The sequence below is a fragment of the Kogia breviceps genome, chromosome 1, assembly GCF_026419965.1.
Source record: "Kogia breviceps isolate mKogBre1 chromosome 1, mKogBre1 haplotype 1, whole genome shotgun sequence".
Taxonomy (NCBI): Eukaryota; Metazoa; Chordata; class Mammalia; order Artiodactyla; family Physeteridae; genus Kogia; species Kogia breviceps.
The window spans coordinates 35134199-35158671 of record NC_081310.1 but is presented as its reverse complement, the minus strand read 5'-3'; the positions used below and the strand labels follow the sequence as shown (position 1 = coordinate 35158671).

Here is a 24473-nt window from a genome sequence, read left to right as displayed (position 1 = left end):
CTTTGGTCTCAGTATTTGGCTAAAAACTGCTACTTGGCTTCAGAAGCTGGAAACCTCTGAATGGCTGAATTGCCGAAATCCATTTCAAGGTCCTTCCTCCCATTGCGGAAAGTGGGTGTGACCAATAATCCTGTGATCCTGCAGGTCAGCTTCATATCTAATCAGCATAGCTATGACAGCTGTACAAAAAAATTTTATTTGCTTTTATTTTTAATATCTGACTATGCATTTTTAAGAACTGGTAAGAATTTCTAGATGAAACTGGGAGTGAAAAAAACCTTTTGTGCTTCATATGTTCAAATTGTGTGTCAGTTGAAATACACACACACACACACACACACATATTTAGTCTTATCAGAGTAACATGTGGAATTGAATGATTGAGAATTACTGTTATGTACCAAAGTAATTGAGACATTGATAATAGTTCAGTTTAATATAGGAATAGATAGATGTTAATAGGACTATTAAGAGAGTATGTTGGCTACAATATTTTAGGAAGAATATTAATGAGCCAATTAATGTTTACAAAAATTTAAAGAATCAGGGCTTCCCTGGTGGCGCAGTGGTTGAGAGTCCGCCTGCCGATGCAGGGGATACGGGTTCCTGCCCCGGTCTGGGAGGATCCCACGTGCCGCGGAGCGGCTGGGCCCGTGAGCCATGGCCGCTGAGCCTGTGCGTCCAGAGCCTGTGCTCCGCAAGGGAAGAGGCCACAACAGTGAGAGGCCCGCATAATGCAAAAAAACAACAACAAACTTAAAGAATCATATGAGGAAGAATAAAAGAAACTGTATCATATCAATTTTAATCTTCAATTTATTTTGCATACTAGCATTTATAACATGAAACAAAATAAATTTTATGTGCTGCATTTAATTTGTTTACTTGATTCCATTTAAGCCACAGGGTTTTAAGAAAAGTTCTGTTTCACTTGGGAATATTTGGGAATACTTCATATCTTGTGAGAAGACCTTAAAAGCAGAATATTATTTTGCTACCTTAAACAATTAGGAAAAGGGAAAAGGGAATGATTTAAAGTTGTGTACAACAACATCCATAATAAATCTTAGCTCCAAAGATTAAAATATCAAGAGAATTTTTTAAAAAAAGAAAAGAAGAAAGTGTTAGAGAAAAATGTGATCTCCTCCTCCCCTTGTTGCTCTAATGGCTTCAGTTAGAAATTTTGTAAGGAGTATTTCATAAGGAATTATAGGGAGTATTTCGTCTAAAGAAGAATAATAGAGAAAGGAATAATAAATAAGAAAGATAAAATGGTATTTCCCCCCAAATTTGTGACTGTCCCTTTATAACCAAGTATAGCACAAGATTTTTTTTTTTAATGAAGTTTGTTTGGAAAAAAAAAAAGAAATGAAGGTGTAGTAAGAAATATGGAGTTTAACAACATGCAGAGCCCTCTGGTGGCTGGTGATGCTGACAGATTATTTTATCTGCTCCATAATGTCAAACTGGAAAATCTTTAACTATCAAAATTTAATTGTAACATGTAATAATACTTTAAAAAATAAAATTTTAGATTTGTTCTGGCACTCCATTCTATAAGGGTATATAATTTTATATGATCAATATCAGGTTTTATTAGGCTTGGGTCATAGCTTTGGCTAAATATTTAATTTTTTAAAAGATTGTCTATTCAGTTAAAAGGTATATTTGGTGCTCTACTCATTATTATTGTTATTGTTGTCATTATTTTGCTGCTACATGTTGGAAAGTTGGCTCCTTATTGAGAATCTAAATAAAATGAGTTACTTCTTGCTAACTTTCATTATAAATGGGGTCTCCATGCTATGTTTCTTGGCCAGGGGACAAGAGGAATCTCCTGGAGGACAGAAATAGAATATAATAACCAAATTCTCCCCTTGATCCTGCAAATAGTTTGTAGAAGTAGGCTGGGACTATCATATTACAGCTACTCTGCTTAATCTGCTCTTTGTTTAGATTTGAAATACATATTTTAAACATTGTTTAAGGAGAAAAGGAATCATGTCAAATGTTTCAGGAGATGATTTAGGTTAGAGATAAAGAGCATATATCTAATTATGAAACGTTATGGAAATGTTACAGAATTATGAAATGTTAGTGGAAACTGAAGAGAATTGATTAATGCTCTTAGATCATGACATGATTCTTACAGGGGCTTATTTAAAAGCCTAGAAATAGTACTGTCTTACTGACTAACGCCTGCTAAATAGGAAAGTAGGAGGTGTGAAATTCCTAATTTTTAAATACCAAAGTTTCTTCCCAGGTAGTGTTAGTAACTTTCAGAATCCTAGATGGAATGATGATTAGAACAACACAAGGAAAGCAGCAATTGACAGAACAGAAATAAGAACGGGCCTGAACCAACTGCAAAATAAACAAGGCTTCAGAGGACTCCCAACAATTCTTGTCGTCGTGGGTTTCAATATCCGGTCCCACTGGGTCAGGATGGCATTTCTGGCTCCTGGCCACTTCCCTGGGCCCACCAGCCTAAACTGATATGGGCTGCAAGGGCCAAAGTAAACCTCCAAGGCTAACTTTGGATCTGTGAGAAACAGCCATAGGATGCTGGGCTTTGCCCCAATGAAGGAGGCAAGTTCATCCATATAAACGATATAATCCGTCTGTATGGTATCGCTTTTGCCAAACCTAGGGGCAGGAGAGGAAACAAGACTGTGGTCATCCACGCTTTGTGTAGGAACAAGAACAGGGAAAATGCCTCACACCTTTTTATCCATGGGAATCAACATCTATCCTTTGTGTTGGTAAGGGGACTATTGCCCATTATCCTGTTCTTTGTAGTTGTTACGAACAGACTTTCATACTGATCTCATTTGGGCATTCCACAACACCGCAAGGCAGCTGAGAAGGGCATTTTTATTCACATTTATGAGTAGGTAAATTGTCTCTTGCTCAAGTGAGGTTATTACTTCATGGCCACTGAGCTAATTAGTGACGGAGGTAGGACTGGAGCCCAGTTCTTCTGACTAGTTCTCATTTTATTAGAGCCATCTGTTGGAAGGCATCCTTTACATCTTAGAGGATTTATGGGCCAGAAAATTGAAGTCCACATCCACATGTTCCCAAACTCCTCTGACTTCTAATCTTTCTGGGTTTCCTTTCTATGACATATTGCCGGAGCTATGGAGGGTTAAAACAGGAGTTAGTGGGGTATCAGGTGCAAAATAGATCCTGGATATAAATATTTGTTGAATGGCTGGATTTAGCTCATAGCTGTCACCGTAATGACCTCACTTAGGGCCATTTAAAACTAAAACAGTTCCAAGTATTCACAAATTCTGCTTTTTCTATGAAAATTCTAGATCCCCTTTTCAATAGCTGCTCTTACCATTTGAGCTTTTTCCCCATTTTTTCATCAATATCATTCATCATGTCCTTGACAGAAGGCAAAGTGCAAGTTCCTGTTAAAAGGGAAAAACATGATAGTAGTTAAATAAGTCTGGCACAGGACCAGCTTGCAATGTTTCCTTTTTAATAGTGAGTTATGAATCACATTAGAATTTCCAAATTTTTTGTCACTGTCTAGCAAAATAAAATTTTGAGACAAACATACAGGTCATTCCCAATCTTCTCAGTGATGATACTTGTCACAATAATTAAAAGCCATTACCCAAATAATCTTTTATCTTTGTATCTTTGCACTTAAACCAGTTATCAGACTTAAAAAATAAGTTTCAAAAATATTAGATTATATATTCTAATCTCTCAGCTTTATTTTAAAGTGTGTTATCTAATAAATTATAGCCAAAGGTAAATAGGCATCTCTTTTTTAAGATTTAAGAAAAAAAATCTTCATAGGAAGTTATCTTGCTTTGCCAGGAAAGGGAATTTCCAGCAGATAAGATAGAGAATTTAGTGAAGCTGCAAGGTTCTCTCTGAAAAGCCAGTAGCTCCTGAATGAGACTGAGGATATGTACTGTCCATAAATCACCAAGGATATAGGGAAGTCCCAGGAGACCAAATCTGAGTTGGGGCTGCCCCAAGATTTCAGGCTCTTTCTGGCATCAATTTACAGAATTCTCTGAAATCTAGACCCAAACTTTTGTACCCAGAGATGCTTCAAATTAGTGTGGTTTCTTTGGCAATTGTGGGATTACCTGGAACAAGACTAGAATTCCCAGCCTATCTCTGATTGCTCAAGGCCTACAATGACTTGCCTAACTCTCTATTCCTGAAATCCTTATAGGCAGTATCATGTGAACAGTCTGTAGACATGTCCTTGTTTCAAACCTTGGAACTCATTCTGTCCTTGGGCAGGAGAGGTGGAGGCTATATTCTATAGCACACCAGCTATTGCCATTGGGCTGCTTGTAGCTGACCCCTCTGTCCTGGTACCCTGGTTCCCCCAAATTGGATTGTTTGCCTTATCTTCCATTTCCTCTAAGACTGAGTCTTTGCCTTGTGCATCAGTTCTCTGTTGATTGGGTATCTGCCTTGTGTCCTTTCTTCAGAGCCCAGGTTACAACACTTGTCCACACAGAGAGTAAGTGTCCCACATTTTAATGCCAGTCTCTTTGAACCTGAACCCTGAGCTTAGCTCTTTCTAAGTAGAATTTCATGCCCTAACCTTCCTGGCTGCTGCCTCACTGGAGTAACATCATCCTGCAACATATCTCTGCTTGGAGACCGGGGAGTGAAGGAGATCCAGAGAGATCACTGATATGAAGGACTGTAATGATGTGGACAGTAGCCTGGTGGTGGGTGATGATGCAGGCTATGTAGTTGCAGGTTCCAACCATCAGTATAAAGGAACATGTAAACCCCAGCAAGTCAGGTTGGATTGGAAGCCTTAGATGTGGCTTCAAAGGAAGCAGACCAGCTAAGATTCCTTATCCATAAGTTTCATACCTTTAAGACCAACTAAACTTTGCACACTAAACTTTGACATCTCTATTTGTTCTTTAACCATGGCCCTGTTTGGTCTTATTATCTGAATTGTCCCACGACTGCATTTAAAGCTTAGTGTGACTCTGTTCCCAGTGCCTAGGGCTGGATGATGCTGCTTGCCTTCTTTGCTTGGCCCCAATCAAGTTTGTTGTTTCCTTTTTCTTTTTAAAATACAGGGATTTAGTATTCCTTAAAGACTGACTGTCTACCACACCAAGTGCTTTCTGCTTCCAATGATCCATGGCAGGGAAGAAAATAGAGCAGGAAATCCACTTCCTCTCTAGCAATGATAATTCATTTTCATGACTGTGGATGTTTAAAGTTGGCTGGATATTGGCTTTGAAACATCTTTTATTAACCTTTCAAGAAATGTCATTCTATTGAGTTTTGAAATCTTCATTTTATAAAGTTGTCATGCATTTAAGATGAGAAACTCTGGTGTTCTCAAGTTTAATGAAAGGTCTTGGGTAATTAAAAGTTCTAAGGAGTTATAAATCTCAAACTACTCCTTGAATAATACCTTGTACTATTGTTTATGACAATCCAATGTAATATATTTTTAATTGCTTATAAAATATAGTACCAAAAATGTAGAATTATAGATTCTGGAAACTGAATGGGACCTAGGATTTGTCCCTTGTTATTAGGATTATTGTTTTCACAAAGACTCAAAGCCATTCTCATTGGCTTCCATCTTTCCCATCAATGAGCTTCTTTGTCTACTTACCCTTTATTACTTGTACTGCCCAGCGAGACTGCAGGTCAGCTGTGGGGATGACAGCTCCAAGGGACTGGACAAGGCCAATCACTGCCATGGTTGGCTTCTCCAGTGGAGGCGGGAAGATGCCTTTAAATAAGGTGACCTCGTTGTCTCTGCTCTTAATGATGGAGTCATCAATGAAGGGGTAGGCATAACTATAGCCTGTTGCAAAGATGACACAGTCAATGGCCTCAAACACTGTCCCATCCTCAAAAATGGCCGAAGTCTCTGTAAACTCCCTCACATTTGGCTTAACGGTCACAGTGCCACATAGAATGCGAGCCGGGAGCTCATCATTGAACACTGGCTCTTTCCTCAGGGTGCTGTATGGAAAAACAGAGATGACCATTAGAACAGTAACATTTCCTGTTTCTTTTATTGGTCCATAATAATTAATTAATGATTGTTAATAGTTAATTAGTAAGGAAGGAGAAAACGACTCAAGATTTTTTACTGTGCCGTTGAGTGTCACCAATATGGTTGAACAAAACTGATGTAAGGCAACATTGTGGAGTAAGAGAAGTTTTTTTTTTGTGATCCCTTCTCTATTTCCTGTGATCTTTCTCTTCTCTTCCACAGAGTTCTCTCTAAATCCCAGAATAAGCACCCAGGCCCTTTCCCCTGTTAAAACCTATATCAGGAAAAACTCTTAAAGTCAGAGTACCTAGGTCTTTAATTTTTTTCTTTGCTACTTATCAACTGTGAACCTTGATCAAATTAAGTTTTCTTAATTTCTCTTGCCTCATCTTTCTCATCTGGAGTGGCAATAAAGGTCATTGTGAGACCTAAGTTATATAAAGAATTTGCCATAGTTGTAGCACATACATAGTGCTCGAAATGTTAGCCATTATTCTTAACATAGCATACTCCAAAGTTGTCATCATGATATAAAGAAGATCAAATAGGTGGAAGGAAGCCAAAGGTGGGAAGACTGTAGTCAGGTTCTATCATAAAATGTGAAGTGTGAGCCCTGAGCAGACAAAGGCACAAGTCAGGTGAGGGAGGGAGCATCTAGGAATTTAAATAAGGCCAGGAGAAGGAAGAGGTCACTGGAAATCTGGAAAGAGAGAGCTTCTGATGACTTTTTATTCAGTAATATCTCTAGTGAGTGCACATAAATCTGAACTTAGGGGTGAACTGAATAATGTTGAAGGAAAAGACTTTGTTCTTACAGGACGGTGAGAGCTGTGAGAGAGCCATCGGTAGACTCCACTGGGGAGGAAACTGAGCCAGACAATGAGATTGGTTGGAATGCTGATTGGAAAAAGGCTGGATTCAACTGCTCGAATTACCTGCCATTTATCTTAAACCCACTGCCATGTTGAAACTTCTTTTGTCAAGGCCACTAGTATCTTCAAGCTGCCAGATCCCATGGTCTACTCTTACTCCTCATTTTACTCAACTTATTAGCAGCATTTGACACACTTGATGGTGTCCTCCTCCATGAAACACTGTCTTCATTTTGCTTTCAGGTCATCACTCACCCTTGATTCCTTTCTACCTACCTTGCTATTCTTTCTCAGTGTCTCCTGCTGAATTCTTCTCCTCTTCCTGACCTCTAAACGATGATGTGCCCCAGGACTCAGCCCTCATACCTTTTGTTTTCTCCATCTCCATTCATTCTTCAAGAGACGTCATCTAGTTTTCATTTGTTTGAGTACTATCTGTATTCCGACCAGTCCACATTTTTGTTGTTGTTGTTTCAGTTCACATTTTAAACTTATGGTTTGAATGTCTCTTCTGTCTTGTGTATCCCACTGCTTTTCCACATTCTTCTGTGTGAATGTCGAATAGACATTCCAACTTTGATACGTTTAAAACTAAATTTCCACTCCTCCCATGGTTTTCCATATCTCAATAGATGTCACCTCCATCCTTGCCCTCTTGCTCAGATCAAAAGTCTGGAAGACATCCTTGACCCTTTTTTTGCTTTCACATCTGTTTTCCAGTCTAACAGAAAATCCTGTTTGGGTTTACCTTCAAACTGTATCCAAAATCTGACCACTTCTGAGCACTGATGATCCTAGTTCAAGCCACCTACCCCTCTCATCTGGATTTTTGACAATACCCTCTTTTCTTAAATTTATTTTTTTTATACAGCAGGTTCTTATTAGTTATCTGTTTTATACATATTAGTGTATACATGTCAATCCCAATCTCCAAATTCATTCCACCACCACCACCACCACCACCCCTGCTTCCACACATTTGTTCTCTACATCTGTGTCTCTGTCTCTGCCTTGCAAACCGGTTCATCTGTACCATTTTTCTAGATTCCACATATATGTATTCATATACGATATTTGTTTTTCTCTTTTCTGACTTTCACTCTGTATGACAGTCTCTAGATCCATCCACGTATCTACAAATGACCCAGTTTCATTCCTTTTTTATGGCTGAGTAATAGTCCATTGCATATATGTACCACATCTTCTTTATCCATTTGCCTGTCAATGGGCATTTAGGTTGCTTCCATGACCTGGCTATTGTAAATAGTGCTGCAATGAATATTGGGATGCATGTGTCTTCTTGAATTATGGTTTTCTCTGGGTATAAGCCCAGGTAGTGGGATTGCTGGGTTTTTTAAGGAACCTCCATACTGTTCTCCATAGTGGTTGTATCAATTTACATTACCACCAACAGTGTAAGAGGGTTCCCTTTTCTGCACACCCTCTCCAGCATTTGTTGTTTGTAGATTTTCTGATGATGCTGATTCTAACTGGTGTGAGGTGATACCTCATTGCAGTTTTGATTTGCATTTGTCTAATAATTAGTGATGTTGAGCAGCTTTTCATGTGTCTCTTGGCTATCTCTATATCTTCTTTGGAGAAATGACTATTTAAGTCTTCTGCCTATTTTTTTATTGGGTTGTTTGTTTTTTTAATACTGAGCTGCATGAACTGTTTATATATTTTGGAGATTAATCCTTTGTCCATTGTTTCATTTGCAAATATTTTCTCTCATTCTGAAGGTTTTCTTTTCATCTTGTTTATGGTTTCCTTTGCTGTGCAAAAGGTTTTAAGTTTCATTAGGTCCCATTTGTTTATTTTTATTTCCATTTCTCTAGGAGATGGGTCAAAAGAGATTTTTCTGTGATTTATATCAGAGAATGTAAACTCTTAGAGGAAAACATAGGAATAACACTCTTTGACAATAGCCTCTTACCCAGTGTTTCCACTTCCTTCCTTGACCTACCCATCTATAATGAGTGATGACCATAACAGCCAAAGTGATCTCTTCAAATTAACTTAAATCTTGTCTTCATTTTACTCAGATGCCTGTAATGACTTCCCACTGCATTCAGAGTAAAGGCCAGGACTCCTTACAGTGGCCTACAAGACCCAACGTCAACTGGCTATTTTGATGTCTCTGGTTTCATTTTCTGTTACTCTCCCCAGCCCTATTCTCCAGGAAGAGAAGCTCATTGTAGTTTGTTGAACATACCAGTCATACCCCTGAAGAGGTGATATCCTAGCTGTTCCCATTGTCCAGAATACTCTTCTCCAGATATCCTCATGGCTCATTTTCTCATCTCTTTCAGGAATTTGTTTAAAAGTTTTCTCAGTGAGACATCACATGTGGAGTGTTTAAAATTGTCCTGATGGAACTCCCTGTTACCCTTGCTTGCTTTGTTTTTTCTCCCTGATACATGTCATCATGTGATTGTCTGCTATTTGTTTATTGTCTATTTCCCACTACTAGAATGTGGGACAGGGATTTTATGTGTTTGTTCACTGCTATATCCACAGGATTTAACACAGGTCCTGGCACATAATAAATGCTTAATAAATATTTGTTGAATTAATGAATTAACTTTGATGTAAACAGCTTATAACTTGGGTTTTTCACCCACGTCAAAGTAATTTATTATCATGTGACTGGCTTGGGGGATGTTATAGGAGAGAGTGAGGAGGAGACTGATGATGTAAACATTGTGGCCATTGTTAAGCGTGAGGGCTCCATTAAGGGGCAGGTGTTGAGAGCAAAGCACAGGGAAAGTTCTGCTTTGCTTAACTTAACTTTGTCATTAAGAAAGAGGCAGTAGAGCAGGTGGCTGAGAGTGAGGGACTCGGGAGTCAGCAGATCTGGACATGCCTTTAACTTCCCGGCTGTGTAGCTTTGGTAAAGTTAACTACATTGAACCACAGTTTTCTCATCTCTGAAATGAAGATTATAGCAGAGCCATCCTCATAGTTGTTGTGAGAATAAAGGGAGATAATGCGTGTCAGAGACTCTGACATGTATTAAGGGCTTAAAACATGTTGACTATTATTATCATAACTCTAGGGACTAATTCCTGAGGTATTGATATTATATAACTTTCCAGCTGTGCAAATCTGGTAAGGAGGATTGTGAATAGGAAAATACCCCTAGCTTTTGCAATTCTTTATCCTCTGAAATGTGAGAGGTGATTACTTCACTTTGATTTGTTGAGGGGTTACAACACACATAGGGTTGTTGACATTGAAATAAAAACTAGAAGGCATATCATGTTTAACTCTGCTTTACCCATTTAAAGGCATCAAGCCATAGTTCTCATGCTTGAATCTTGCATTCATTTGCTTCACGTACCACCAGTCAGATATGACTGTTGGTAAGTTGTTCTTGAGGAAGGTTTCAAATCGAGTGATAAACATCATGTCCCATGGATAGCCACCATGCCAGACCCGGCTCATCACCCAGGAGCCACTTCTGGAGCTGACGATGACCTTAAAAAACACCATTTCAACCATTAAACTGGTGACCATTTGTACTGGATATTGTGATATATCCCCCAGATCTGCCTTTAGGAATGGAGTTATTATAACAGCTTCTGGGAGTGTTGCCAGAAGGCAACCCTCAGCTATCAGACCTCTTTGGCAGTTACTTTGGTAACTTATGCTCTTTTTGGATTTCCTGCATTCAGTGACTGGTTAATGGAAGGATATAAAGGCCCAGCCTCTCACTTCAACTAGAGACAATTCTAAAGGCCTATCCTAGCTTCAGAGTAAGTAAAGGAAAACTTCTTTCCCTTCCCTCAGAGGTATTCATCCAGAGAGCTCTCCCAAATAAACTTCCTGCATTATAATCTACATCTTAGGATCAACACTCTGTCATACTCCTCCAGGCAAATTTTCACATTTTAATCAAATCTTCTCTGGTGTTGATGACCAATAACTGAATTCTAGTCATATTTCTTCTAGTGCTTATCTGATGATCCCAAAATGATCCCATTAGTTTCGGAGGAATTTACTGGACACATGTTAGACATTAAATGTCCCAAAGAAGATTGTTGAATGACAGCATCACTCCTTGCTGATGTTCTGCCTTTGCCATATCAAGCTATTTAAAATTTCACAAGTTACCAGGGAAGTTGAGCTATATGAAACACTATTTAGTCTTTCTATCAAGCACCCTGTTCTCCGGTTTCGTTATCACACCTTTCAAATGGTGTGTCTGTCCCTTTAAAGATAGTTCCCTTAGTATCTGGGAGGCATACCTGTTCAGCTGTGTGGCTGAGTTCTGAGGCAATATCACATCCCGAATTCCCCAGGCCAATCACCAGGACTCGCTTCCCCTTGAATTTTCCTGGTTCTTTATAGTCCCAGCTGTGGAAGCATTTGCCTTTAAAAAGTTGTAGACCTGAGTGAAAAGTGGGAAACATATGAATCATTTGATTTTCATTTAAAAAACTGCTGTAACAGATCTTGTGGGTGAATATAGTTGCAGTAATCTGGAATTTTAGCACACCAGGTATGTTAGATACAATAGAAGCTTATTTTAATTTAATGTGTACTTTTATAAATTGTACTTTTATATATGTAAGAAAGACATTATCAAGGTTATTCATTCATGTCAGATTTGTAGATGGCACCCTAAATTTTGGCCTTACCTGGAAAGGACTCTTTTGGTAGATGGGGGTACACATGATGTCCAGAACAAATCATTACAGCATCAAAGATAGCTGATTCTTTTTTACCATCCTTTTCAGTGGTAACATCCCATTGGCCAGTGACTGAGAAATCAGGACGTTTATTTACACTGGATACAAGTGTCTAAGAGAAACACAGAAAGATAGCCTTCTTTTTTTATACGCTAACAGGTAGGTTTGGCACCAACTTGATCAAATAGGATGAAAAATATCTTTAATAGTGGCTTAGGAAAAATAATTCATTATGAAGGTACATATTACAAATTAAAAATTCCTTCAGAATAATTCAAAACATTAAATGGTCTATATGTTTTTTATCCCCACATGGTTCCTTGTGTATGACCAGTATTTTCTGCAGTAGAAGAGTGATTCCTTTTGTAGCTATGATATTGAATTGAATCATAGTTTACAAGAGGCATGTAGCACTTGTAGGAAATAATCTGGTGGCCGATAATTTTTGTAGTAACTATTTCCTAACGTATTTCATTAGCCATTTTATTTTTAACATTATTGTCTTAAAATGAAAGATGTCTATATTCAGAGCATAAGTTCTTCTCAAATTTTAGTGTGCATAAGGATTACCTGAAAAACCTTAGACAATCAGGATCGGGCCTGCAGCCTGGGGAGGGAGCTGTGAAGGAGGAAAGGTTCCCACACCTTGGGAAGGCTCCTCACCAGTGGAGAAATTAGACTGGATGGAGGCGGAGTTTCAGAGCCTAAAAGGGGAAAGCAGCCCCAGCCCCAGCTTATTTTCTAATATAAGCATTTAAGCTTATAATTTTCATGAAAGTTCTGCTCTCTCTGCTTCCCACAAATACCGATAGGTAGAATTTAAATTATCATTCAGCTCTAAATATTTTAAAATTTCCATTGCAATTTCTTTTTTGACCCATAAATTGTTTAGGAAAAAAGAGTTCTTAAATTCATGGAATGTAGTCAAGTTTTGTAAATTTCCTACATATTCTTGAGAAGAATGTATATTCTCTAAATCTAGGGTCGGAGAAGCCACATTGTTAAAAACATTGACAAGTAAGAAAGAGACACTGAAAGGAACTAATGGGAATCTACTAATAAAAAGAAAATTACTCACAGGAATGCCCCGAATTAATTTCTTGATAATATCTTACCTTAAGTTGAATGTATCTCAGGAGGTTCTTTTCTTTGGCAAACGCAGTGATGTATTCCTGGAGCTTACTATTATGCATAAAGTTGGGAAAGTCATCAGGAAAAGGGAAGTCTGGAAAACATGTCATCTCTTTGGAAGAGTTGGTAAAGACTGACCAATAAATGCTGGCCCTGCCTTCCTCAGCATGGTCCTGTGAAAGTATGGTTTTAAATGGAAGAGAGTTTGTAAATAAGTATACTTATCACAGTCAGGGCCAATTCCAAATAATTACCGCTCATTTTCAGTCGGCCTTTACCCACAAGTAAGTGAAATAAGATGAGGCATAAATTAACTTCACTTAAACAATTTGATGATAATCAAAGGAACTTAGAATGTGGAAAAATATATCTTTCTTAACATATTTGCTTTTCTAAGGGAAACAAATTCTGAATTTCATCATGTCCTTTAAAGAACATGTCACTGGAATAATTTTATTCCTTTAGCCATTAAATACAGTGATAGATATTTTCCAAAATTCACCCATGCATGATTTCAATGTGTCAACACATAAGCATGGACAAACAAAATGTGATATATACATACAATGGAGTATTATTCAGCCTTAAAAAGAAAGGAAATTCTGATATATGCTGTGATAGGCATTAAGTTGGAGGACATATGCTAAATGAAATAAGCCAGTCACAAAAAGATAAATACTGTATAATTCCACTTAGCTGAGGTACCCTGAGTGATCACATTTATAGAGACTGAAAGAGCGGTGGTTGCCTGGGACCAGGGAGAGGAAGGAATCGAGAATTATTGTTTAATTTCTGTATTATTTTACTTTGGGAAGATTAAAAATGTTCTGGAGACGGTTGGTGGTATGATTGCACAGTAATGTGAATTAACTTAATGCCATAGAACTATGCACTTTAAAATGGTTAAACTGTAAATCTTTATTGTGGTTTATTTACCACAATGAAAAAAAATTTCCTTTAGCATGTCATGAGGTAGTTCTGGTGGATTAGATCATGGTATGTTCTTATGTACCTAGGGCAGAGAGAAGTTTCGTTATGTTTATTTTAGAACAGTGTTTTTCAAATGTTTTTGACCATACCCTGTAGTTAGTAATATATTTTATATTGCAACCCAGTGCGTGCACACACACAAACACACACACAGTGGGGACAAAAGTTTTGTGAAATAAATCATTTTCAACAAGTTGAGTTGCACACATACTTTCTATACATTCCATTTAAACATGCAGATTGATTCATTAATTTATATCATAGCACACCAATTAGTCATAATCTCCAGTTTGAAAAACATTGGTTTAAAGGAACTGGGTAAGGAGAAAGGGGAATAGAGGCAGACAAAGGGGTAATGGTGGATTACCTAAATCCTAAACTTTATTCTGGAATTCTGAAATTAACATAACCTCCTGTTAGATAGATTGAGGGGAGCACTGAGGGAGGAGAGGCTTTTGTTTTCACATTTGGAATTCTGGTAAGATATCAGAATAGATATCAAAGGCTCCCCCTGAACCAACCTGGGTAGAGGGAGGTTGACACAGGAAAGTCAAGTAGCAATGATCAGGAAGAGGTAGGACCTTAGTTTAGCTCTCTTGAACCCATGCAGTTTGAACAAAACATAGGAGTTCCTGCTTGCTCCCAACAAGGATGCAGAAATTATCTGAGAATCATAGTAGGTAGTTTACCAGAGAGTTGCCATGGAGGAAGCTAAGTGACATTTTGGGAGAGATACAGTGTGGACCACTTGGGTTAGGGACTCAGTGAGAAAACTGGACCTGGCAAGTGAGGTCTATTCAGCAAGGAGATTCAGTGGCTCCTGATTAAGCTAAGAGAGGACAGTCTCCAGGTTCATCAACTGCTGTCTTATCCTCTTGAAGGATGAGTGTGAATGGTAACCAAATAGAATAGAAACATCAGGAGACCAGAGCGGCCAGAGGACAGTCCCAAGACCTGTGTTTGAATCTGGGAAACTTTGGCTTTCCTTTACCACAAGGTCATTTAAGTTCTCCTTCTCCATAAGCCCAGATACAATTTTGGAAAGAGCTGAAGGGCAAGGAGGGGACCTGAAAGACTGAGCATTGATCCAAAAGAGACCTAGAGATTAAGCTGTGCCAACTGGGGGTACTCCTTGTGTCTTAGAATGCTTTTATGCTTCTCTCTATGTAATTCTGGATATTTGTCTGTTGTCCTATTTATGCTAGACATAAACGAGTGACCTGAACACTTAGTAGTCTAGTATTACTTACTGACAGAACATTGCAAAATATCAAGAACTCATAGCAGAAAATGGGAGAGGATCTCCCAGGACAGAGTGAGAGTTTTAGGGTTCGATGACATGCTTCATGACTTTTCCTCAACTTATAACATGAGGCAGTTGGTAGAATTTTAAGAGTAACCCTTAGTGCTCCTCATCCTTGTACAGTCATTTGCCTTCTGAGTATGGGTGAAACCTGTAAATATCATATCGCTCAAAGTATGAGGAGGATTCAGCTTGTTGTTCCTGGCGTTGAAGATGGAAGGTGCCATATGCCAAGGAATACTAGCAGCCTTTAGGAGCTGAGAGGAATCCCAACTTACAGCCAGCAAGGAAACAAAGACCTTAATCTTACCACAGCAAGGAACTGAATTCAGTCACCACCCTGTATGAACTTGGGTGCAGATTCTTCCCTTGTGCCTCCAGATAAGGGCCCTGCCCAGCTAGCAGCTTGTTTTTGACCTTGTGAAACCCTAAGCAAAGAACCTAGCTGAACTATGCTGTACTTCTGATCTGTACACCTGAGAGTAATAAATAAGTATTATTCTGAGCTGCTAAAGTTTGTGGTAATTTGCTATGCAGAAATAGAAAACTAATACAAGGCCAAAGGTAAGGTTTTGGAGCAAGCCAAAGTGGGGGAAAATTATGTAATGTAACAACAAGGGAGGAGTTTCATATAATAAAAATGATGCAAACCTTTGAGACAGGTTTGAGGTGCTTTTGCAACTTTGGTTGCTTCAGGATAATATTCAGTAAATTCCCCTAGCAATGCTGAGCTGATTGGTCTTCAGTTTTTCTTGGATTCCGAAAAGGCCATGGTTAATGAGAGAGGAGTTGCAGCATCAACTAACCACAGCATGTGTGACTTGCTTAAAAAAGAAAAAAAAAAAACAAAACACAAAAATATGTCATGAACAACTTACTGTTCCTATTTGGTATTATAGTGTACCTCAGAGCCCATGTTTATAGACTGATTCTTTTAAGTTGATCATATAAGAAGTTCATAAGAGAATGACTATAGAGTCATAAATTGCATTTTGAAATATAAATTTTTTTGTGGGGCAAGTGTTCAACAAAGAACCAAACCTTGGTTATTTATGGAAGTAGCTTTATTTATTTGTTTTTGATTACTAAAGTAATCCAGACTTCTGATTAAACATGAAAGATTAGGTAGATGCATTTAACTCTTTTTCCACTAAAATTACTGTAAAGGTATCAGAGGTATGAACCCACAAGGAAAAAAAAGTAAAAGCAAACAAGAAATAGCAACAATATTTTGAAAGTAGAACATAGTTGCATGAGTGATAACTGACTTAACAGACCAAAGAAAGGTGAAAGCTAAGACTAGATCTAATCAATTGCGAATCTGGATCAAATATTGATACTCAAAGACATTCAAAGTCTACAATCTTTTACTTCACATATATAATTTTTCAGAATACTACTGAGGATGTACTCTCATATAGTCTACTAAAATGAGAGAATAAACAAAATAGTAGAAAGATAAGGTTTCCAGAAAATAGGGTTACCTAGGGTAAAGCAGTGTAGCTAGCCTAGGGAAAAGAAGGAAGACAATCTGAAAGAGTATCTTTAAGAGATAGTTGAGAGAAGAATTAAGCTGGTGAACCACCTTGTGTGTTTAAACATGTTGAGAGAATTCTTTGGGATGGCCTGGGGTTTGTATTCGAGTTAACATTTATAAAATTAAACCAACAAAGGACACAAGGCAGTTATTAGCTCCAGTGAAAACAAAAAGTTATTTAAGAAAGAAAATATAGCAAGGAACAGTATTTACGTGGTTATAATAATATAAACATGAAGGTTTACTTAAACAAAAAGAATGGTATGACTATATGAACAAGAGAAGATGGAAAAATCTTGTAAATGGGTGTGTCTTTTTTTTTTCTGTACACGGACCTCTCACTGTTGTGGCCTCTCCCTTCGTGGAGCACAGGCTCCGGACGCACAGGCTCAGCAGCCATGGTTCACGGGCCCAGCCGCTCCGCGACATGTGGGATCCTCCCGGACCGGGACACGAACCCGTGTCCCCTGCATCGGCAGGCGGACCCTCAACCACTGCGCCACCAGGGAAGCCCTGGCTGTGTCTTTTGTTTGAAATATTCTAAGGGATTTTTGTTTGTACATAGCACCAATCAAAAAAAATTCTATAAATACAGAGGAAGTTACAAGAAATGGGTCAAAAATGAATATGGTGAAACGGAGAATTCAAATTTAGCCTAAAAGAGGCCAGGTATTAGAGTAAGAGGAGATAAGTGTAGAGGAGTAAGTGTTCCCTGATTTTCTAATTTTTCAAAAGAAGATATATCCTTAGATTTTTATGTGAAATATGATTTTAAAATAATGGATCAAAAAATTTAAAAAATGTATAGGTCAAATAAAACAGAATGGCTTTAGTATAAAAAGAGCCAGTTTGCTAACTCTAAAACATGTATAAACTATTGATTTTTGTCTGGTAATTCCAACCTCATTGTATTATCTTATTTTTTGCAACCATTTTCCAATTGATGTCCTTCATGGTATAAAATCAGATAGACAGTAACTGATAATTTTTCCTCCTTTCCAGTTTCTCTTTTTTATTATCAATCGCTTGTCTTATTGAATGGCTCAAACTTCTAAAAGAACATTAATCAATAGATCTTTAAGAGAGAACTTAAAAATTTCCTGGAGGCAGTATTTTCCATCATTTTGGTATAAATTTCTATTTTATTGTATTGGCAACAGAGAATTTCAATTTATTTATACATTTTTTCAAAATTTTTGAGGCTTTTTGGTTGAGTCAGTTTTAGAAATGTTCCATGGGCACTTGAAAATAAGGCATATTTCCTTTTTATAGTGTTGTATATCAACTAGTGACAGACCAAAGTGCAAGATGCAATAGTTAAGCTACTATTTGACCAAAACTATGATCCTTAAAAAATAAAATAACAAAGTAAACATTAGTCTAATTCTTAAGATTGCACTTTCAAATTTAAAGAGCCAGTAAAACCCCAAAAGAGGGGCTTCCCTGGTGGCGCAGTGGTTAAGAATCTGCCTGCCAATGCAGGGGACACGGGTTTGAACCCTGGTCCGGAAAGATCCCACATGCCACGGAGCAAATTAGCCAGTGTGCCACAACTACTAAGCCTGCGCCCTAGAGCCCACGAACCACAATTACTGAGCCTGCCTGCCACAACTACTGAAACCCATGCGCCTAAATACTGTGCTCCACAAGAGAAGCCACCGCAATGAGAAGCCCCCGCACTGTGACAAAGACCCAACGCTGCCAAAAATAATAAATAAATAAAGTTTAAAAATACCCAAAAGGGGCTCCAAAGAAAAACATTTCTTTCCTTAAAAAAATTAACATTGTTTTCTATCTGAAATGATTTTCCCTCTGATGAAAGATCAAACTGTAGATCTCTATGTAGCGTTGCCAGTTCATAATGAAAAGCACTGAGCACTAGAAATTTAGAATTAGGGCTCATATAACTCAAAGTTTTCAGGCCCGTAGAATATAAATTTTTAGTATAATACTAGAATATTCCAATCACATCAAAAGCCAATGTGGCTGTGGCCTTGTTGTTGACAAGTAATTCAGTGGTAGATTAATTGCCAAGTTTGCATCAGAAAGCAATGTGATCTTGAAATATGGCGTAAGTTTTCTGCTGCTCCCTTGGGTTGTTGACTCTGCTAGTGTGCATTTGGGATGCAGAGGTGGAGGAATTCATAGATTTGGGTGAGTTTAGGAAGCTTGATAGTGATTATAATTAACACAAGGAGAGACTAAATATTAAAGATCAAATAGATACATAGCCTAGAAAAAAACCAGGGGAAGTGAACAATGGGTTGTATGCCCAGAAAAAAACAGACTTTATTCATGACACTTCAGGCCAAAATCTAGTTTACTCACATATTGTTTGGGGGACTCCTGAGAAAGAAAGACCTTTCCCCTAGACCTGCATCTTAGTCACAAGGTACTTTCTTTTCTCAGCGATCAGAGCAGGTGAGGGAAATACATCATCTTGCCTTTAGATCGGGGTTAGAAGAAAGAACTAGAAGGGCTATAGGAAAGTGCTACAGGAAACAGCTACAAAAGTTTGAATTATCTGCACTTTACCCTTTTTACACATAGCTAATATTTGGATCTCTTTGAAAGAAAAAAAGTTGAGAGAATGTAAATTGCTGTCTTTAGAAACTGAAGATAATGAAAATGCAAAATTTAACCTGATTTTATAATATAATCTCATGATGTGAATTCTAGGTATACTGCTACAGACTCCTAGAGGTATTTGAGCAACTGCGAGTCACAACATCATTTGCAATCTTTAAGTCCTCTTACAGAGGTGAAATAGTTTGGAAACTCCGAATAACCAAGTATATTAGTTTCTGTTAGCTTCGTGAGGCTATTGTAATAAATTACCACAAACTTGACAGCTTGAAACAACAGGAATTTATTCCCTCATGATTCCAGAGACCAGGAGTTGGAAACCAGTATCACTGGGCCTAAATCAAAGTGCTGGCAGGACCATGTTCATTCCAGAGGCTCTAGGGGAGAATCATTGTCTCTTCCAACTTCTGGTGGATGCCAGCTTTCCTCGGCTCTTTTAGCATCTTGAGGCCACCTGTATTCCTTGGCTAATGTCCCCTTTCTCCATCTTCAGGGTCACAACATATAGCATCTTCAAATCTCTCTTTCTGATGAGGTCACGTTTTCTTTTCTATCTTTGTGTGTCAAATCTCTCTCTGCCTCTCTATTTTAGGGGTTTATGTTATGGCATCTTGGGCCCACCCAGATGATCCAGGATAATCTCATCATCTCAAAATTCTTAATTTAGTCATGTCTGAAAATATCCTTTGTCTTTATAAGGAACATTTACAGGTGCTAGAATTAGGACCTGATATCTTTGAGGGTACTATTGTTTGAAAAGCCTACCACAGTCCACTGTCAGGCCCCTAAGGATTCACATTTATCCCACATGCCAAGTAGATGCACTTCAGCCCAACATCCCCACAGTCTCAATCCACTGCAGCATCAAATCAAGTCCCAAATCTCACTTATATATCATCAGCTTAAAAGTCCTAAATCTCATCATCTAAATCAGGTATGAATGAGACAGTATGATTCACCCTGGGATAAAATTCTCCATTTCTGGACCTGCCAAACAAGGAAACATGTTGTCTTCCTCTAAAATATAATGATGGGACAGGCATAGGGTACAAGTTACAAGTGTTTCCATTCTGAAAGGAAGAAATGGAAGGAAAAAAGGAGTCACCAGTCCCAAGCTATTTTGGAATCCAGCAGGGCAAGTTTCATTAGGTTTCAAGACCTGGTAATAAGCCTTTGTGTCTCAAGGCTCCAGCTTCTGTGCTTGAGGTTCCAGCCTCTGGAGTAAATTTTCTTTTTCTTGAAGAGTAGCACATATTTGCAGCTGTGTAGTTTATCACTCTATGATGCTAGGTTCAAATTTTTAAAGTCTTCCTTGAGCAACAAGAGAGACAGCTGCTCTCAAAAGCTATATCATCAGTGTCTTTCTTCAGCAATGCTTTGCAAAATAAGTTTGTATTTATTTATTTATTTTTATTTATTTATTTTTAGCTGTGTTGGGTCTTCGTTGCTGCGTGCGGGCTTTCTCTAGTTGCAGCAAGTGGGGACTACTCTTCTCTTTGGTGCGCGGGCTTCTCATTGCAGTGGCTTCTCGTTGCGGAGCACGGGCTCTAGACGCATGGACTTCAGTAGTTGTGGCACATGGGCTCAGTAGTTGTGGCTTGCGAGCTCTAGAGTGCAGGCTCAGTAGTGGTGGCACATGGGCTTTGTTGCTCTGCGGCATGTGGGATCTTCCCGGACCAGGGCTGGAACCTGTGTCCCCTGCATCGGCAGGTAGATTCTTAACCACTGAGCCATTAGGGAAGTCTGCAAAGTCAGTCTGAATATGAAGATTTGGTTAAGATCACTGTGTAGAAGACTTGCGTGCTCAATAAGCCACTTGTTGAAATGTCACCCAGCAGTTTAAAAAGGGGTTAAGAATTCAGGCTGGAGAGACTAGTCAGATTGAATTGGGGTCTTGTCTTTACCATTTATCAGCCATTTATCATTTTTTTCTTTTCTTTTTAAGCTTCAGATTCATTTGTAAAAGGGAAAAACTCATACCTAGCTTATAGGATTATTATAAAGACTGAATTAAATGGGAAAGGTGTTTGGCATATAGAAAGTGCTCAATAAAATAGCCCTAAGATTCATCAGTGTGCTAATCTGAAGATCTGTCAGCACATTCCAGTGACACTCTGGGCTCCACAATGTTATAAAAGATACTGCATGGTTTGAAGAGTTCTTTACAGCCTAGAAAATATCTACATTAACAAGAATAATTCTCAAATCTTTATAACATTTAAAGAGCTGTCACACTGTCTCCTTAAATACAACCTTTTATTAAGGTATAAAGTTTAATACTAATTTTGCATTTGAGAAGGAAACGGTGGCTTAAAAAGGGTTAATGATCTTCCTATGTTTGCATATGTGTTAATGGTTTATCAGAAGAAGAAGAAGAAAACAGGAGTAGGCTTAGCCAGACAGCATTCCTAATGTTGGAGACACTGAGGGAGTTGGGGGCACAAGGCAGCCCGTACACCCAATGATATGCTTGTCAGACAACACAGGAAGTGATTTAACGTCAGCTTACAAGCATGTCTGCTGATGGAGTCCTTAATATAAATGCATAGAAGTAAAGTCATTGAAGAACTTCAAATCAATGTATCCTATTCTTGGTTCCTCTCGTAGATATCTCATGAATTATGCGTTTGTGACAAGACCAAAGTCAGCACCTGAAATATTAAAATCTGTGGTCTGAATCACTAAGAGGATGTTCCAGAACCTCAACAAAAGAATGGAGAGAGCCGTTGCTTTTTAAATGAATAACTCATGTAATTCCATTACATAAACCTAATCAATATTTGACCATGTATTTTATCCCCAAGTGGCTCACTTATTAATGATTTATTGGAGTTGAGCTCTGTACACAGAGACTAACCAGCCCAGTATCTCATTTACTTTTGAAGTAAGTAAGGGACTTACTTTCCAACCTGCTTCTGATGTTGTGCTTCATAGAGTGAGTGTAACTGCCATGACAGCTTTTTTGGAAGGCTGTGTTCAAGCAATGTGCTCTCACACTTCCCATTTCACTCCCCAGTCTACTGCATTGGCGTCCTACTCACCGAGAATTTCCACAGGCCCCCGATATCTTCACCCTTCTCAAAGCAGGTGGGCTCCAGCCCCTCTTCCAGGCAGCTCCTGATGGATGCCAAGCCACTGATGCCAGCTCCAATGATGGCCACTTTCTTCACCATGGTTGCCTGTGCAAAGGCCCAGGGAACATTTCCAGCAACAGTATTGCTGAAGACTTATTTTTGGATTTTTTTTGGTATCAATTTTTGGCTTAATAAAAACTTTGTTTTTGCACCAAGAAAAGCAATATTAAAAGAAAATAGATCAGAACTTTTTTTTAAGTCATCTAACTACACTTTGCATTTCTCTTTAATTTCTAAAGAGAATATTTTTTCCTCCCAAAAGAAACACTTTGTTTTCAGTCAACTTTCCAAAATTAAGAGGGTGGTGATCTGGCAAAATATTTGTCTTCTTTGCCTTTGGCCTTTTGTCATTTACTCTGTACTAGAGACAGTACATGGGAGAAAGAGGAGATTCACCACTAAAACACATATACACACACTTATACCCACAAACATTTATGTATGTATGAATGAAGAAACAAATATATGTGTGTATGTATATAAATGCATATACATACACACCTATAAATACACACACATATTTATTTCTTCTCTCTAGGAGGAATAAGGTCTGGTTATATCTGTGTTCGGTATGCCAGTAAGTCACCCTCTTTTCTCCCCTAATAGTGTTCTTCACCTTCTCAATTAAAAAGAAAAGTCAAGTCTCTTTATCTAAAAACAACTTCTTCCCACTAGCTACTACCCTCAACCTCCATTCTCTTCTAAAAAAAATTATGTTTCCTAATCTTTTCCTATTCCTGACAATATCTTTAGACCTATTACTATTCTCTGTTTATTTTCTTTTTAGGCAAAAATCACATAGATATACAGAGGAGTAGATTTGGATGACAAAAATCATAATCCTTAATTCTCAGAAAATAAAAAAGATCTACTTGAATTATATGTCATTCTCATTTCGGCCATATTTGGTATAAATATAGCATGCTCCTTCTCCATTTACCAATCCCACTCTCCTCCCTCTCAAATCATTACAGTATCATCCTTTTTTTTCTTTTTCTACCTTTTCTTTATCTTCTGTTCTTCTGAAGGTTTAAGTCTTGTCCAAGATATTTGGGCAGTTTGAAAGAAAAAATGCTTTCCTGAACCAACACTCTGGGGGATTATTGCAAAATGGGAGGAGCTGCTCTTAAAGAGGAACTCATTTCCCAGTCTTCCAGCAAGTGAGGACACCCATCAGCTCCCTGCCAGGGGTGGGGCTCTGCTCTAGTCTCTTGGCTGCCCAATCCCTGCTTTCCTAGTCCTAGTAAACCCAATCTACTGCTTACACTCCTGGACTCTTGGCCTGGGACTCAGGCATTTGTCCCAGATAGATGACTCTGCAGTTTTCTGCTCCATTTTATGATGTGTTATTCAAAATTTACCTTATTTTTCTCATTTCTAATTCTTCTCTGGGTATCTAATAGTAGCCCCCCAATACTGTTGAAAACTGTTGAAGATGGGTTTTCTCTCTTTCCTCTTATCCTTTCTTTGGACCTTTGTTGTCAAAGGCCTAGATTTCTCAAATTTGTATTTCTTTGATTCTGGTCAGTGTGTAGTCATGGAAAAGATAAAATTCCATAAATTGATCCATTAGCACCAGGTAAAATTATGTTGGTGATGAGACTAATAAAACTGCACTTAACTCCCGGTCATGAAGTATATTGAAGTTTCTAAAAATTGTTTCCCTACCAACTAGATTCCTCTATCACTTAAAATGATGATACCTCAGTTATTTGACTCAGTGAGTCCCCTCATTAAGCATGTAATACTTAGCATAAACTGGCATATATTTAATTCTGGAGGAATTACCTTTTTATGTTTTTTGGAGGTAGTGATGCTCATCTATAAAGTAAATGTGAAGTGGAGAGTCAGAGACACTTCAAGTCTTAGTTCAGTCACTTAGAGCTGTGTGGCCTTGGGCAAGTCATTGAACCTTCTCCAATTCTTGTTTTCTTCATTAATAAAATGAGGATGCTATCTATCTTGCTCAATTGTTACAAGGCTTAGAGGAGATATATATATATATATATATGTATATACACGTATTTGTATCTATACACTTATATACATGCATATGTAAACCTGGCATGTAGTTAGCAATTACCAAATGGTAAAGGTATGTTGTAGGTAAAAATTATTATTTTTTAACCACAGGCTCACTAAATTTTCTAAGCTGCAATTCGGATCACATGTTTTTATCTCCTCTCATTTTACATAGAGCTCTT

The 24473-nt window shown here is 38.1% G+C and overlaps 1 protein-coding gene across 1 annotated transcript; it reads right to left on the bottom strand.

Moving 5' to 3' along the window:
- Nucleotides 1-799: 799 nt before the first annotated feature.
- FMO3 (flavin containing dimethylaniline monoxygenase 3) lies at nucleotides 800-23407 on the bottom strand. The gene is made up of 9 exons (XM_059083511.2): nucleotides 23270-23407; nucleotides 22177-22314; nucleotides 12704-12892; nucleotides 11538-11700; nucleotides 11145-11287; nucleotides 10175-10374; nucleotides 5633-5988; nucleotides 3347-3419; nucleotides 800-2646 (listed from the first exon to the last, which is right to left on the bottom strand). Exons 2-9 carry the CDS (start codon nucleotides 22306-22308, stop codon nucleotides 2304-2306), a joined length of 1599 nt encoding a protein of 532 aa, XP_058939494.1. The 5' UTR covers nucleotides 22309-22314; nucleotides 23270-23407; the 3' UTR covers nucleotides 800-2303.
- Between the last annotated feature and the right edge of the window lie 1066 nt (nucleotides 23408-24473).